General features: G+C 36.1%; 1 protein-coding gene across 1 annotated transcript; it reads left to right on the forward strand.

Moving 5' to 3' along the window:
* Nucleotides 1-4,808: 4,808 nt before the first annotated feature.
* Nucleotides 4,809-7,887, forward strand: LOC127158679 (apolipoprotein L3). The gene is made up of 3 exons (XM_051101715.1): nt 4,809-4,948; nt 5,358-5,418; nt 5,626-7,887. The coding sequence occupies exons 2-3, from the start codon at nt 5,363-5,365 to the stop codon at nt 6,422-6,424; spliced, it is 855 nt and encodes a 284-aa protein (XP_050957672.1). The 5' UTR covers nt 4,809-4,948; nt 5,358-5,362; the 3' UTR covers nt 6,425-7,887.
* Nucleotides 7,888-13,668: the final 5,781 nt, after the last annotated feature.

Raw genomic sequence — 13,668 nt, forward strand, 5'->3', positions numbered from 1 at the left:
TTGATTAACAATGAGAAGCACATTTGTTACAGTACTTATTAATCTTTCTTACAGATAAAGTTAATATACAACAGTTCCACAAATTTCAATTTGTAATGTAATACTATTATTTAGCATTAACAAAGATTAATAAATGCTTCAGGAGTATTTTCATGGTTAGATCATGTTTACTTGTGCAGTCAACTAACATTAAAGGGATAGCTTACCCAAAAATTTGATGTTTATCTGCTTACCCCCAGGGCATCCAAGATGTAGGTGACTTTGTTTCTTCAGTAGAACACAAACAAAGATTTTTAACTCAAACCGTTGCAGTATGTCAGTCATATAATGGCAGTGAATGGGCACCAAACCTTTCAAAATAAAAAAAAAAAAAAACATGCACAGACAAATCCAAATTACACCCTGCGACTCATTACGATACATTGATATCCTAAGACACGAAACGATCTGGGTTTTTTTTGCGAGAAACTGAACAGTATTTATATAATTTTTTACCTTTGATACACAGCCACGTCCATCTGTCCTGAGCGCAAGCTCATCATCCGGCTCCTTACATGTGTACGCGCTCTGGCGTAGTATACACAAACGCCGGAAGCGATCTGTCGCATGTATACAACACTCATTGTTTACACAGTGCACAGAGATTGTGGGTATAGCGGCTACTCAAAATGGCAATTACTTGCGCTTATCCTGATTGTTCAAACCCGGGACTTTTCACCTATTTCCCCTTACGGCGTTTGCGTATTCTATGCCAGAGCGAATATACGTGTAACAAGCCGCATGATCAGCTTGTTGGACGTGGCTGTGTGTCAAAGGTAAAAAATGATATAAATACCGTTCAGTTTCTCGCAAAAACGATCGTTTCGTGTCTTAGGACATCAATGTATCGTCACGAGCCACAGGGTGTAATTTATATTTGTCTGTGCATGTTTTGTTTTACTTTTAAAGGTTTGGTGCCCATCCACTTCCATTATATGACTTACAGACTGCACCACTTTGAGTTAAAAATCTTCGTTTGTGTTCTGCTGAGGAAACAAAGTCACCTACATCTTGGATGCCCTGGGGGTAAGCACATAAACATCAAATTTTCATTTTTGGGTGAACTATCCCTTTAATAGTGTTCATGTAATGATTGAAGTCTATTGTTATAGAAAACCTTGAATGAGACTTCTGTTTATGTTTCGATTTCAGATCACTGAATCTCAACCGCCTCAACCGAAGAAGTCACACTGTTAAAACTGTTCCAGCTTGCTCTGTAGCAAAATTTTAATCTCACATAATGCTAACTGTAAGGTGACATTGTAGAGTGTGTATTTTCAAGTGTTTATATTTGTAATAATTTTGTTAGTTCAATTAATTTGTTATAATACAAATAAATAACCGTGCTGGGTACTGCAATTATTGATGAACATATACTCAAGTTACAGTGGGCTTTATCATATCATCAAAAATCATTACCAACTGCTATTATTATTATAACTAGAGTTGAGCCGGATACTCGGCTGAAACGAGTATCCGGCACGGATAAAGCACTTTTGCCGAGTACGAGTATCATACGAGTAATACGAGTCAATATCTGTGCTCGGATTGAATAAAAATTCTCATTGGGTAGTTTACTGTGTCTGCGTTCTGTGATAGGCTAGTCACAGCGCCCCTCCCCTGCACACATACAGATTTATTGTGTTGCCCCACACACACACAGAACACTGAGAAGAGAAGAGAACAGCACGCTCTCTCTCTGTTCTCTCCCTCAGTCACTCAGGTTTGCGGGTTTTTTTCCGTTAACGTTTAGGGTTTCTTCAGCTTCAGGTTTGTTTTTTACTTTGGTTTGTTTGTAGTACTTACTTTTTAACCAGTAGAGTTTTGGTAAATGTGGGGTTTGTTCAGACGTGGTGCTTGGTAAAAGCGACTCGCGTCTCTGCCTGTCTGAGAATTTTTTTTTCTTTTTTAAACCGTCAGCTGGCTCTGACCAGTTTTTTTTACTTCACGCACTGAGTGTCTGACACCTTCTTTCTGTATTTCATAAATAAATAAATAAATAAAAAAAGGAAGTAGTGGTATTACAAATTAATTAGTTACACACACACACACTCTCTCCCCCTCTCTCTGCCGTTCATCTGAGTTTTTTTTTTTTTAAACCTTCTGCTGGTTCGAAGTAGTGGTATAAAAAAAACTATATTACAAATTAATTAGCTACACACACACACACACTCACTCTCTCTCTCTCTCCCTCTCTCTGGCAGTCATCAGAGTTTTTTTTTTTTTTACCGTCAGCTGGTTCTAACCAGTTTTTTTTTACTTCACGCACTGAGTGACACTTTCTTGCTGCATTTTATAAACAAATAAAATAAAGGTAGTTGTGGTATAAATATTACAAATTAAGCTACACACACTCACACATACCTGGTGTGGAAATAGAAAAAAAAGAACCAAAAAAATAAATAAATAAAAAAAATCACACTGCTCAAGGTTAAAAAAAGAAAGTTATGTTGAAATGAAAACTCTTGTTCATTACATTTTACTTCATAATTGCAACCGCATGTGTTGTATTCATTGTTGCAAAACTTGTTCTGTATATAGTTCGTTTGTTATCATGATCAAAACCACTGATCTGAAGCTCAATGCTGATGCTGTCATGTAAATAGTTTTCTAATCAGCAATAAATATAACAATTTCTGATCAACCCATATCAATTGCATGCTTAAAATAACATACCGGTTAAAGCCCCGCCCATTTCAAGACAACATGACCCACTTCCAGGTTAAATCCCACCCACTTCCGGGTTAGGCCCCGCCCACTCCGAGTACAGATACAGATAATTCATATGGTTAACAGATACAGATACAGATACAGATACAGGTAATGCTGTACTCGCTCATCCCTAATTATAACTATGCTTTCTGTCATTAATGATTATTTCAAAACTATTAAATTAGATCAAATATAAATATTCAGGTGCCTTATTGAGCTTGTATTTATCAAATGTTTTAGTTGTATACATGTGATGCTTAGTTATAATTTGGTGGAATACCTGATTGTCACAGGGTTGACATAATCATTATGTATTCAAAGCATAATCAACACCATATATTTACTTATCCTCTGGTTTGTCTGGCTGTTATTACTTGGTAACAGCAGCTAAACAAAACCTAATATTAAAATGTTAAGGGTCAATAGCCCAACTAATGCAAACACTGACCACTATAACGGTGATATATAAATGATTTTCTCCTTTTGGTGACTCTGCTTGTTAACATCAGGTGTCTTCAATAATGGTCAATCATCACTCAATGAATCACTTAATTAACTCATTAACTTTAACACTGCTTCAGTGTTCATTTTAACACTCTTGAGTATGGACTCAAATAAACCCCCAAAATAAAGGCTAATAATTTCATCTTGACAAACAAAATCTATCAGTTTTTAATCACTGTGGTAGATAGGCATCATGCACCTTTGCAGTGTATCATGGGTATGGTACAGAGAGTAGATTCTCATAAGAAACATATTAAGTGATGTGACAAGTCGTGAGATACAACACCCTTCAGTCTTGCTACAAAAGTGTATTTTTGCTGCATTAAGAAATCAATTTTGAGACTGGTTTTGAGTGAAACATATGAATAAATATATGTATTAAGCATTTATAAAATGTGATTTAAAAAGGTCTCACTATTTGGCAGGTATTCCATTTTTATTCATGCATTTATAACTGATTATGAATAATTTATAAACATTATGATATTACATGATTATGTCTATGTACTGATGAATCAGTTATGTGAACCAGAAACAAACTGTCCAAAAGAACTAGTTCATGGAAAATTATATTATTCTCATTACCCTGCATGCTCTGGATTACAGCTAATAATGTTGTAATTTATGTTCAGTTTCTTAAACTATCCCTTTAAGTTGTGACTTCTGTGCCAATTGGCCACAGATTAGTCAATTCTGAAAGTTAGTGCAGTACATCTATTACATTAAAACTTTCACTCTACATGACACACAACACAAGTATGTTTGGGAGAAATAATAAAATATAAAAACAGTCAGACAACAACACATTTAAAAATACGATGAGAAATTACAGTACATTTGAAACATTACATTACAATAAACACATATTATTACAATAATAACACCTTCTGTTCTCATTCAGTCTGCAATAGTGTAATGGAGCGTGCTGATGACGTATCATGGGGCGCAAAACATATTTTGACAGGTATAGACTGGACTTCAAACATTATGAGCATGAGAGATGTGAAAAGGCCAAAGGTTCAAATGTCATTTTGAAACATTAAACTATTATCTAAATACTTTCACTTTCACAAAAGGTCTAGTTAAAACTTCACTTAATATAAAGCATGTTTAACATGTTACCAGGGCTGTAAATGTTCTCAAGCGCAGAGTCATTCCAGCATAAGTCTACAAAATCTTTGCATAGCCTTCCACTGACATACAGTACAGTATCTGCTCATCAGACTGAAGATTTGTTCTGCTGGGTTTCTGTTAATTATGAGTTCTGAAGCTTTGAACATTTAGCATTGAGATTAATGTTGAAAAAACCTCATCACACATCTTAAGTATTTTGTGCCATGTATATCTTATACTTTTTTATTAGGAATTAAACACAACCTTTGATGGAAGTGTAAAAACATTCTGCTGTCTTTATATAACTGTCTATGTGATCTTGGACTTTGGACTTAATTTATTGCTTTTATTGCTACCCATCCTCAAAGTTATATGATCAAGATAAAGATGTTTTTCCCTTACGGTTGTACTTTACCACAACAAGTTACACTCAGAAGATCATTTTCTCTGCCTAACTTTACTGTAAGGATTGCGTACCTGGAAACTATTTCTCAAAGAAGAGGAAAAATTGCATGTTAATATCTTCTGCATGAATTCTACAGAGATCATACAGATGTGGAGCCATTTTATCAGCAAAACTGTGAGTATTTTTGTGTATCACGCTGTGGTTTGTTGAAAGAGAATGGTTCAAAGTAGCACTATAAAGGCAAATACATAATACACGATACAGACTAAACAGCACTCGCCTAAGCAACAGTATCTGTTTTTTTCTTATGTGAAAGATTTAGACTACTCCCTTACTGTACACCATTAATCAAGACTGGTTTCTATTTAATTTGAAAATATGTTATTAAATGCTTTATACTTTAATGGTGTAAAACGCACAAACACGTTTGAGGAAAAAAAGAGGGAAAAAAAGATTTTTAAAAGTATACAAACAAATATTGTTATTTGTTCAAGAACCTCAGAATTATTTTTTGTTATATAGTATGTGAAAATATAATAAATGTAAACAGATAATGTATTCACTTGTGTTTTCTAAATCACAGCAACAATGGCATCATCCAATAATAGCCGCAGACGCAACAGCATGGATGAACCTCTCAATATGTAAGAGAGTTCTTATGGATTAAACTCACTTCATTCAGTCAACCAGAATAATTGGTTGTTTAAACTCAATTTGATTATGTAGCATATAAAAAAAACAAAAAAAACAATGAAACTCTGTTTCATCAACATATAATAAGTACCATATATGCTAATAACATACTAATACAATACAAATTATTTAGTTCTTAATTTTTATGTTCTCTTTAGGTCTGATGTTATTCGTCTCCACGAGGAATTCATCGCACTCTATGAGGAAAATTACCATGAACTGCAAGAGTGCATACGGCAACTGAATCATCTTATTAATACATTTGAAAAAGATTTCAGACGGTGTGTTGAAACATCTAGAGGTGGAGGAATAGTGGGGATTCTTGGAGGGGTGACCACCATTGCAGGATTAGCTTTAGCTCCATTTACTCTGGGTGCTTCTGTTGCTGTCGTAGGTGTAGGGTCAGTAATGGCCTTAGGTGGTGGAGTTGGTAGTGGAATCTTAAACTTCATGAAAATGAACCAGCAGAAGAAATTAATAGAAAACGTTGAAAATGAACTTAAGAAATTTCAGAACAAAATCACCCCTATGACTGACATTCTGAATGTCATTTGTGAACACATGAATGAAATACTAAAACACATTAATAAGCCAGAGGAAGATTTCTGTGGTTTTATTAAATGTGCTGCCGGTGCCAGTGAAGTATTACGCATCTTACGGATAGATGACATTGGTGAAGTGGCTGCACAGGCGTCTAAAACTGTGCGTCTGACTACAACCCTTACAGGAGTTTTTGCTGGGATTGGCCTTGTGCTCGACATTCTCTCAGTTATTGAAGATAACAAGACACTCAATGACATGGACAAACTAGCAGGAAATCGCCAAATAAGAGAAAGTGAGCTTGAGTCAAAAGCCGGGAAATTCATTGTTGAAATGAGGAAAGTCATTAATCAGCAAAAGGAGATCATGGATGAACTTAAGAAAACAAAAGGCAAATTGCAAGCAAGACTGCTCTAATTAGGACTGCTGCTGCTTCTTCTCCAAGATGAATCACAATTTTGAGGGTGGGTTCAGGGTAGAGACCTGCGTGGGGCGGATTTTTCTGTCGCGCCCCCTGCTTCCGTGGAAATATATGTTATCTCGTCCCGTTCCCGCCCGCAACATTCATGTTTTGTGCTGCTCCCGCCCGCAAAAGTCAGCATAAAAGTAACCTATATAGATTTTTTTCAGTACATCAGTTGAATTCACATGAAACAGTTCTGTAAAATCTCGTAAGTTCCACAAGACCCCAGCATAAACTCTCCCGATAGAATATTTGTTATTTAGGCTAAGCATCAACACTCACAAACCACTGTTATTCTTAACTGAAAAGCAAGCATGAGCTGCTGCGTGCATCCATGGCAGAATGCAAACAAACAAAGCTCCTTTAAAGCTGACATCTCAGCTCATACGTGATCTCATAAAGCTCTTATGCACAGTAAACACTTCATCCACACTTTGTGTGTTGTAATTCGTGAGCACGCAATATTCAGCACTGTGCCATACTTTTTGAGCAGTGAGTTGATTCTAACTTAAACACCTCTGATTGGCCGATGCATTTCAGAAATCAACAGATGGCTACATTGCTCACGCGCAAACACCGCCGATTCTTGCGCTTACTAATCATATTTATGTTATACTAGTTGTTCTTGCTGCTTTTGTGCAATAGATGAATAACAATTTTTTGTTTTTAGATATTTTATGTTGAAATATTTCTATTCTGCGGGAGTCCCGCGAATCATTTTATTTTCCCGCATCCCGCACACACACCAGTCTCTACATGCCCGCACCTGCATTCGCCCATCAAGTTTTGTCCAATGCCGCACTCTGTTGCGTCAGGTCCCACGGGAGTGCAGGTCTCTAGTTCGGGGGAATTCATAAATTAAGTGTGTACCCACTTCTCCAGGCACCACTACACCACTGGTCAAAAGTCCATGAAACTTTGCACTTTCAATGAAGTGCCCCTCCTGCTATGTTTCATGTGCTGTTACGTCTCGTATTGTTCTGGGAGGGATGTGCTCCATTTTCTCTCTCTTGCTTCACAATCTTATCTGGTCCTGTGATTGGACGATGTTCCTGTCAGTCAGACAGGAACATAGACACATAGACTTAATGACTGACAGAAACATCGTCCAGTCACAACCTTGAGGACCGGATATGACACAAGTGTGGGAAGAGTGTTTGCTTACAGCAAATGTATCTTACAGCATGAAGGGACGTTGTTTAAGCACAGTAGGTTATAAACAGGTGCCGACTTATGTTTTTATGTTTATTAGTCAGTGTAGTTAGTGGCATTCTATGCTAAAGATGTTATTTTTCTTGGTTTCTTTTGTTTAGCTTGGATTTTGATTGGTGTGTTTATGTTTTATTGCTTTCTTTTCTTTAGCACTGCTCTTGTCCCTCAATTTGTTGTCTTTAATCTTTTACATTTGTATATAATTTGTAAATAGAAATTGTATTTTGAAATTAGATTTTAGTTTACTGTTTATTGTATTATTGGCTGTTTTGTTTTATAGGATTGTTTTTCTCACTAAATAAAAAATATTCAGATTCAGTATTGCCTCTGCCTGTTTTCTTAACTTTACTCACTGCATCTCTTTAGCAGAGAATTTTTTTTACCTTAAATATTATTTTTACTTGTTTGATGTTCATGTTACATACCAATAACCCGAGACACCAAATAATTAGGGAGACGTAAAATAGTAGAAAATAGTTACACACATATAACACACCAATACCTTTTTCTTAATAGAATTATGCAATAAAAAAGATATGAAAGTAAATTTTAGGTATTTAAGTGTGTTATACAGTCCACATTATACTCCAGCAACAATGCGGTGACGTTCCACAAGAGTGTCATTAGCTGCATTTCCATTACCCTTCAACCTGCAAATTGAAATGGAGAATTGCTTCGCAAAAAAGCTTGTTTACACCAGCCACGCCACACACAATTCTAAAGCAGCTCTCTGCGCTGCTTTTGTAAAGATACATGCATACACCTCCTTTGATTAACCCTTGTGCGACCTTATGGACATTTTTGTCCATTTCAGTTTAGTTTTTTGTTATAAGTGTGCCTGTGTTAATGCCAACTGCATACATTTTGGCTCAGGTGTTTATTTTTATTGAAATTTTAATATTTCACCCATTTCCTTAAAAAAATCAATTTTACCCTCCATACAAAAAAATACTCACACTCAGGACCTTAAGGACAAAAATGTCCACATTGAAACCCATTAAAACTGCATTTTTTTAACCAAGGGCCATTTGACCATAAAATGATGCAATATTTGCTAATAGGCATTCATTCTGTCGGCAAGGCTTCAAATTTTAGATTTTTACAATTTTTTACTAGATTGTGCCATTTTCAAATTTGACATATAAAAGAAATACTTACTTTATTCGTGTTTTTGCTTATGCATATTATAGTCTATTATTGAGTCAACTGGAAAAATAATGCAGCTATAATTGTGTGGGTATGTTGGTAAGGATGTCAGAGTGTGGTTTGCATGTGTTTACTGAAAATTTAATGTGTGTAATTAGTTTTAAAGAAATTATATTATACTGGCCATCAAAAATCCTACTCCATGTACATGAGTCTCATCCTTGGCAGGGTCATAGGGCCATGTCAAAACTATCAATGAGGTCAAAGAAGGTTAATGAGCTTTGAGGATTTTTCTTTTTCACCCAAATGCTGATTGAGTGTTTGAGTGTTCACACAGCCAAACAGGTGTTTGCACAGCCAAACCTTTACATATTTGGTGCTTGAGGGCTTGGTCATTTCATTGCTTGCAAGATGAAGAGACGTTACCCAGTGTAAGGCTCCTCCCGCTACGGCAAGCCTAGCAGTCCAGCTGAAGGTTTCTTGCGTGTTGAGTTTTTTCGGCACTTCTGTAAAAATTACTTTGAAATATTAAAATTTAGTTTCCAAACAAAAATCTGACTCCATTAATTCCATTACTCCATTACTTCCGGCGTGGGCTGCCCTGGTGCAGTCTTGAGGAAAGCACCCTACACATTAACCTACTAGAAAATCATTTCCAAGAAGTCCAGAATAAGTCAAAGTTCACATTTATTTATGCCAGGCATATTTAAAAATAGCAATGGAAGTTCAATCAAAAGTACGTTCAATTAATAAAGAAATACAACCTTTATAGGAAAACATCACATTTTAGTTACATTACTGATCAGCATAGAATTCAAAACCGAGAAAATAAAAATAATAACAAAGAGTCAGCATACCTGGCAATCAAAAATCCTACTCCATGTACATGAGTCTCATCCTTGGCAGGGTCATAGGGCCATGTCAAAACTATCAATGAGGTCAAAGAAGGTTAATGAGCTTTGAGGATTTTTCTTTTTCACCCAAACACACATCTTAATCCTTAATTGCACTTTTACATGTTATTATTTTTGTACAGAGATAAAAGGTGAGCTTGAATTTGATGTAGAAGTTCAGAAGCCCCTAAACGCATTGTTTTTGTTTTCACCACAAGAAAATGCTGATTGAGTGTTTGAGTGTTCACACAGCCAAACAGGTGTTTGCACAGCCAAACCTTTACATATTTGGTGCTTGAGGGCTTGGTCATTTCATTGCTTGCAAGATGAAGAGACGTTACCCAGTGTAAGGCTCCTCCCGCTACGGCAAGCCTAGCAGTCCAGCTGAAGGTTTCTTGCGTGTTGAGTTTTTTCGGCACTTCTGTAAAAATTACTTTGAAATATTAAAATTTAGTTTCCAAACAAAAATCTGACTCCATTAATAATTTAGTCTGACCCCAATTAGGAATAATTTGTTAATTCTGGTTTGTTTTCTATAATTTGCTGATCACGGCCAATTTTCTGTATAATAATTTAGACATTTGAATATTCTGGAAATCCCGTAGTCTCAATATTTCGTTCGTTAGGGACTGGTGCCGCTTTCGATTTACACCCCGGCCGTGGCGAATTCGTCGACACAAGCTCGCCAGTTTCTGACTTACTCAGAGGATGCAGAGCGATTATCATATCTTAAAGTGGGCCGCGCCTGCGTGCTCTCAACAGAAAGTATATATTTCCCCCATAATCGCGAGAGCTACATCGTGTTAAGCCCGTGACAGCTCAACATCCGGAGCCCTAGTGATGTCCCCATGGCTCATCAGTCGGTACTTCCGGCGTGGGCTGCCCTGGTGCAGTCTTGAGGAAAGCACCCTACACATTAACCTACTAGAAAATCATTTCCAAGAAGTCCAGAATAAGTCAAAGTTCACATTTATTTATGCCAGGCATATTTAAAAATAGCAATGGAAGTTCAATCAAAAGTACGTTCAATTAATAAAGAAATACAACCTTTATAGGAAAACATCACATTTTAGTTACATTACTGATCAGCATAGAATTCAAAACCGAGAAAATAAAAATAATAACAAAGAGTCAGCATACCTGGCAAATAGAGAGACACACGACAATCGTGCGGGAAGTTCTGGTTACAGATGCTTCCCTGAATGTTTCGCTAATCCTCTTTAAGTACCCAGATCAGAACATTACAATCATAAATTTAGCGTAATAAAACTTCACAGGACCTTTTGCTGAAGCCTAAAGTTGGGGGTGTGAAGACAGCATGTGGTACAGACCTCTTCAGCAACACCACCCATATCAGGAGAACAGAGTTTTCCTTAAGTTTCAGATCTTTATTTCTGGTCTGTTCAACTGGTATGGGACTGAGATATTATTTCCAACCGCACTGAGACTATAAAATTGATATCAAACATGAGAGGTTTCTGATTGTGAATTCGGAATATATATGTGATTGTTTTGTATGAGTGTGATAGCTTAGATCCTTGGCCTCTTCTCTGTAGTGACCTGCCCCCTGTTGCTAGAGGAAAGGATGGGCCAGGTGGTTGATAAGCAAATGGTCTTTCCTCCTGGGCCTTCCTGGATCTTCCTGTCTGATAAGAGTTTATTATTTTACGATCTCACACTGGCATTGCGAGAGTTCCTGTGTATGTGACTTCACGGGAGGATCATCGGCTCCTACACCAGCTTTTAAAGCATTACAATTCTAAAAATGAATGAATGTTTGGTAATTATGAATAGAAGAGATGCTGATAAAAACAAGTCAGTGAAAGTGGAAAAAAAAATTAATATATAACATTTCTATGACAGTTTTTTGACATGGACATTTTTGTCCATTATGGACCTAAGTGTTTTTTCGTTTTGTTTTTTAAATCTGACACTACATAAAAAATATAAATGCCTCAGAATTAATGTTGTTCTTCACTGACACACCCAAGAAGCTAATAAGCAAAGAAAAAAAATGCTTAGCATTTAGTATAGTTCACGCTGAGCTAGACAAGATGAGCGTTTGAGGTTGTAAGAGAAAGAACTGTTCACAAAAGAAGGATACATATTCCTGAAAGGACCAATTGAAAGAGTGAGTAAATTCATTTAATAAAATGTAATCATAATTAAATTAAATGTATGTATCAGAATACACAAGATACACTTTAAATAAAATTGTTACATATTTTAAAAAGTTACATTGGCAATTGTTTTTAAGAGACAAGTATAATTAATCATATTTGGCTCAACACCTTCAAAAAACGCAAATTCATTCAGTAACAAAACACTGCTGTGTGCAGAGACGCACAACATGGTTTTGTTTACGAATATTTTTGCAAATTAGAGCAAAAAGACAATATTTTCTATCTGATTTAAACCACTTAATGTTAACCTCGTTTTCTTAATTTGTTGCTCTAAAATTGAGTAAAGTCTGCCACAGACCATGCTAAAAGCAATCTGTTCAAACAATCCCTCTAAATGTGTGTCTGTCACGGATTGGCCAGGCTCTAACACCAGTCACATCCAGCGATCACTATCACCTGATTACTAATCATGTCACACCTGCACCTCATCACCAGCACCCTTCATAAGCACACACCGCACTGCAGTCATTGTCCGGGCTCATCCTTACGATACGGACTCATTGTGCTTCTCTCTACGAGTTCACAAGCTATTCCTTACCTGCCGTTACTTACCTTATCTCTTGTGTTCCAGTCGTCCTTGTCTGTCCTGTGCTGTCGACGGTGTGTGTCTGTTCAGCCATCATCTCCAGTCTGGTTCGTCTGCAAAGGAAAAGATCAATCGTCATCAGAACTGTATCCGTCCCGGTCCAAAGTCAAGTCATCTCAAGTTTACTCACCTGTCAAGTCAACTTGAACCTCATATAATCTGCTGTGCTTCAATAAACTGTTATTATATTCACTTACCTGGTTTGTCTGTCTGCTTCTATGACAGTGTCCTAGAAAGTCTGCACATATAATACCATAATTGAAAATCTATATTTGTTGCTATACAGCAAATAATACAGCTAATAATCCCACATATATTCAAATCAATTCTGGTGGCCTGGCAACTTCTTCCGGTGCTAATATATAGGCAATAAGTAACATAGGCAATACTGTAACTTTAATTGCTACCGTTTAGTTCTTTTAATTTTTAATTTATTCTCGAAACATTTCGACTTTATTCTTGTAATGTTTTCTTTATTCTTGAAACATTTCAACTTTATTCTTGTAATTTTGACTTTATTCTACAAATATTTAGACTTCATTCTCAAAATATTTTTTTTTTTATAAAGATTTGTTTTTATTAACATAATTACTTACAAGATGTAAATAGACTGTACAAAGGATCTACAGTTTGTTACATTACTTACATCCTAAATACAAAGAATTAACATTTTCAAATTTTGAACATCAGAAAAAAAAAAAAAAAAAAAAAAAATCAGTACTAAACAAAGACAAATATTACACAAAACATTTCCCATCCCACCCCCCACCCTCTTCCCTTGTATGGTTGTCAGTTTCTTTTCATTTATATATCTAAGTAGTCTATACAGTTTATACATATATCCATCTGTATACTCACATACTTAAATCTACACATTATTCACAATAAATGCATTAATGAGGAAGTTATACAAGATAGATCTGCAGAGGGCTAATTTGAAGTCGATCCAGGAGGGCTCATACTAACATGGACAGTCAAGTCTAGAGAGGGCAAAATGTCCATGAAAGGGCCCCAGATTTCTCTAAAGGCTGCATGTTTCCCTCTCACATTATACAATATTTTTTCGGGTGTGCAGTAAGATACAATTTTTACATTTTTGATACATTTTTTAACTGCTGTGCTCGCCAGTAAGATAAAGTATTTTTTGTAGTAGTTCACATTAATAGAGCTTGTATCCC

The sequence above is a fragment of the Labeo rohita genome, unplaced genomic scaffold (assembly GCF_022985175.1).
Source record: "Labeo rohita strain BAU-BD-2019 unplaced genomic scaffold, IGBB_LRoh.1.0 scaffold_1639, whole genome shotgun sequence".
Classification (NCBI taxonomy): Eukaryota; Metazoa; Chordata; class Actinopteri; order Cypriniformes; family Cyprinidae; genus Labeo; species Labeo rohita.

Coding starts and splice junctions, on each gene's coding strand:
- LOC127158679 (XM_051101715.1), top strand. CDS start 5,363: ATGGCATCATCCAATAATAGCCGCAGACGCAACAGCATGGATGAACCT. Junction 5,419..5,625: donor ATGGATGAACCTCTCAATAT/GTAAGAGAGTTC, acceptor TGTTCTCTTTAG/GTCTGATGTTATTCGTCTCC.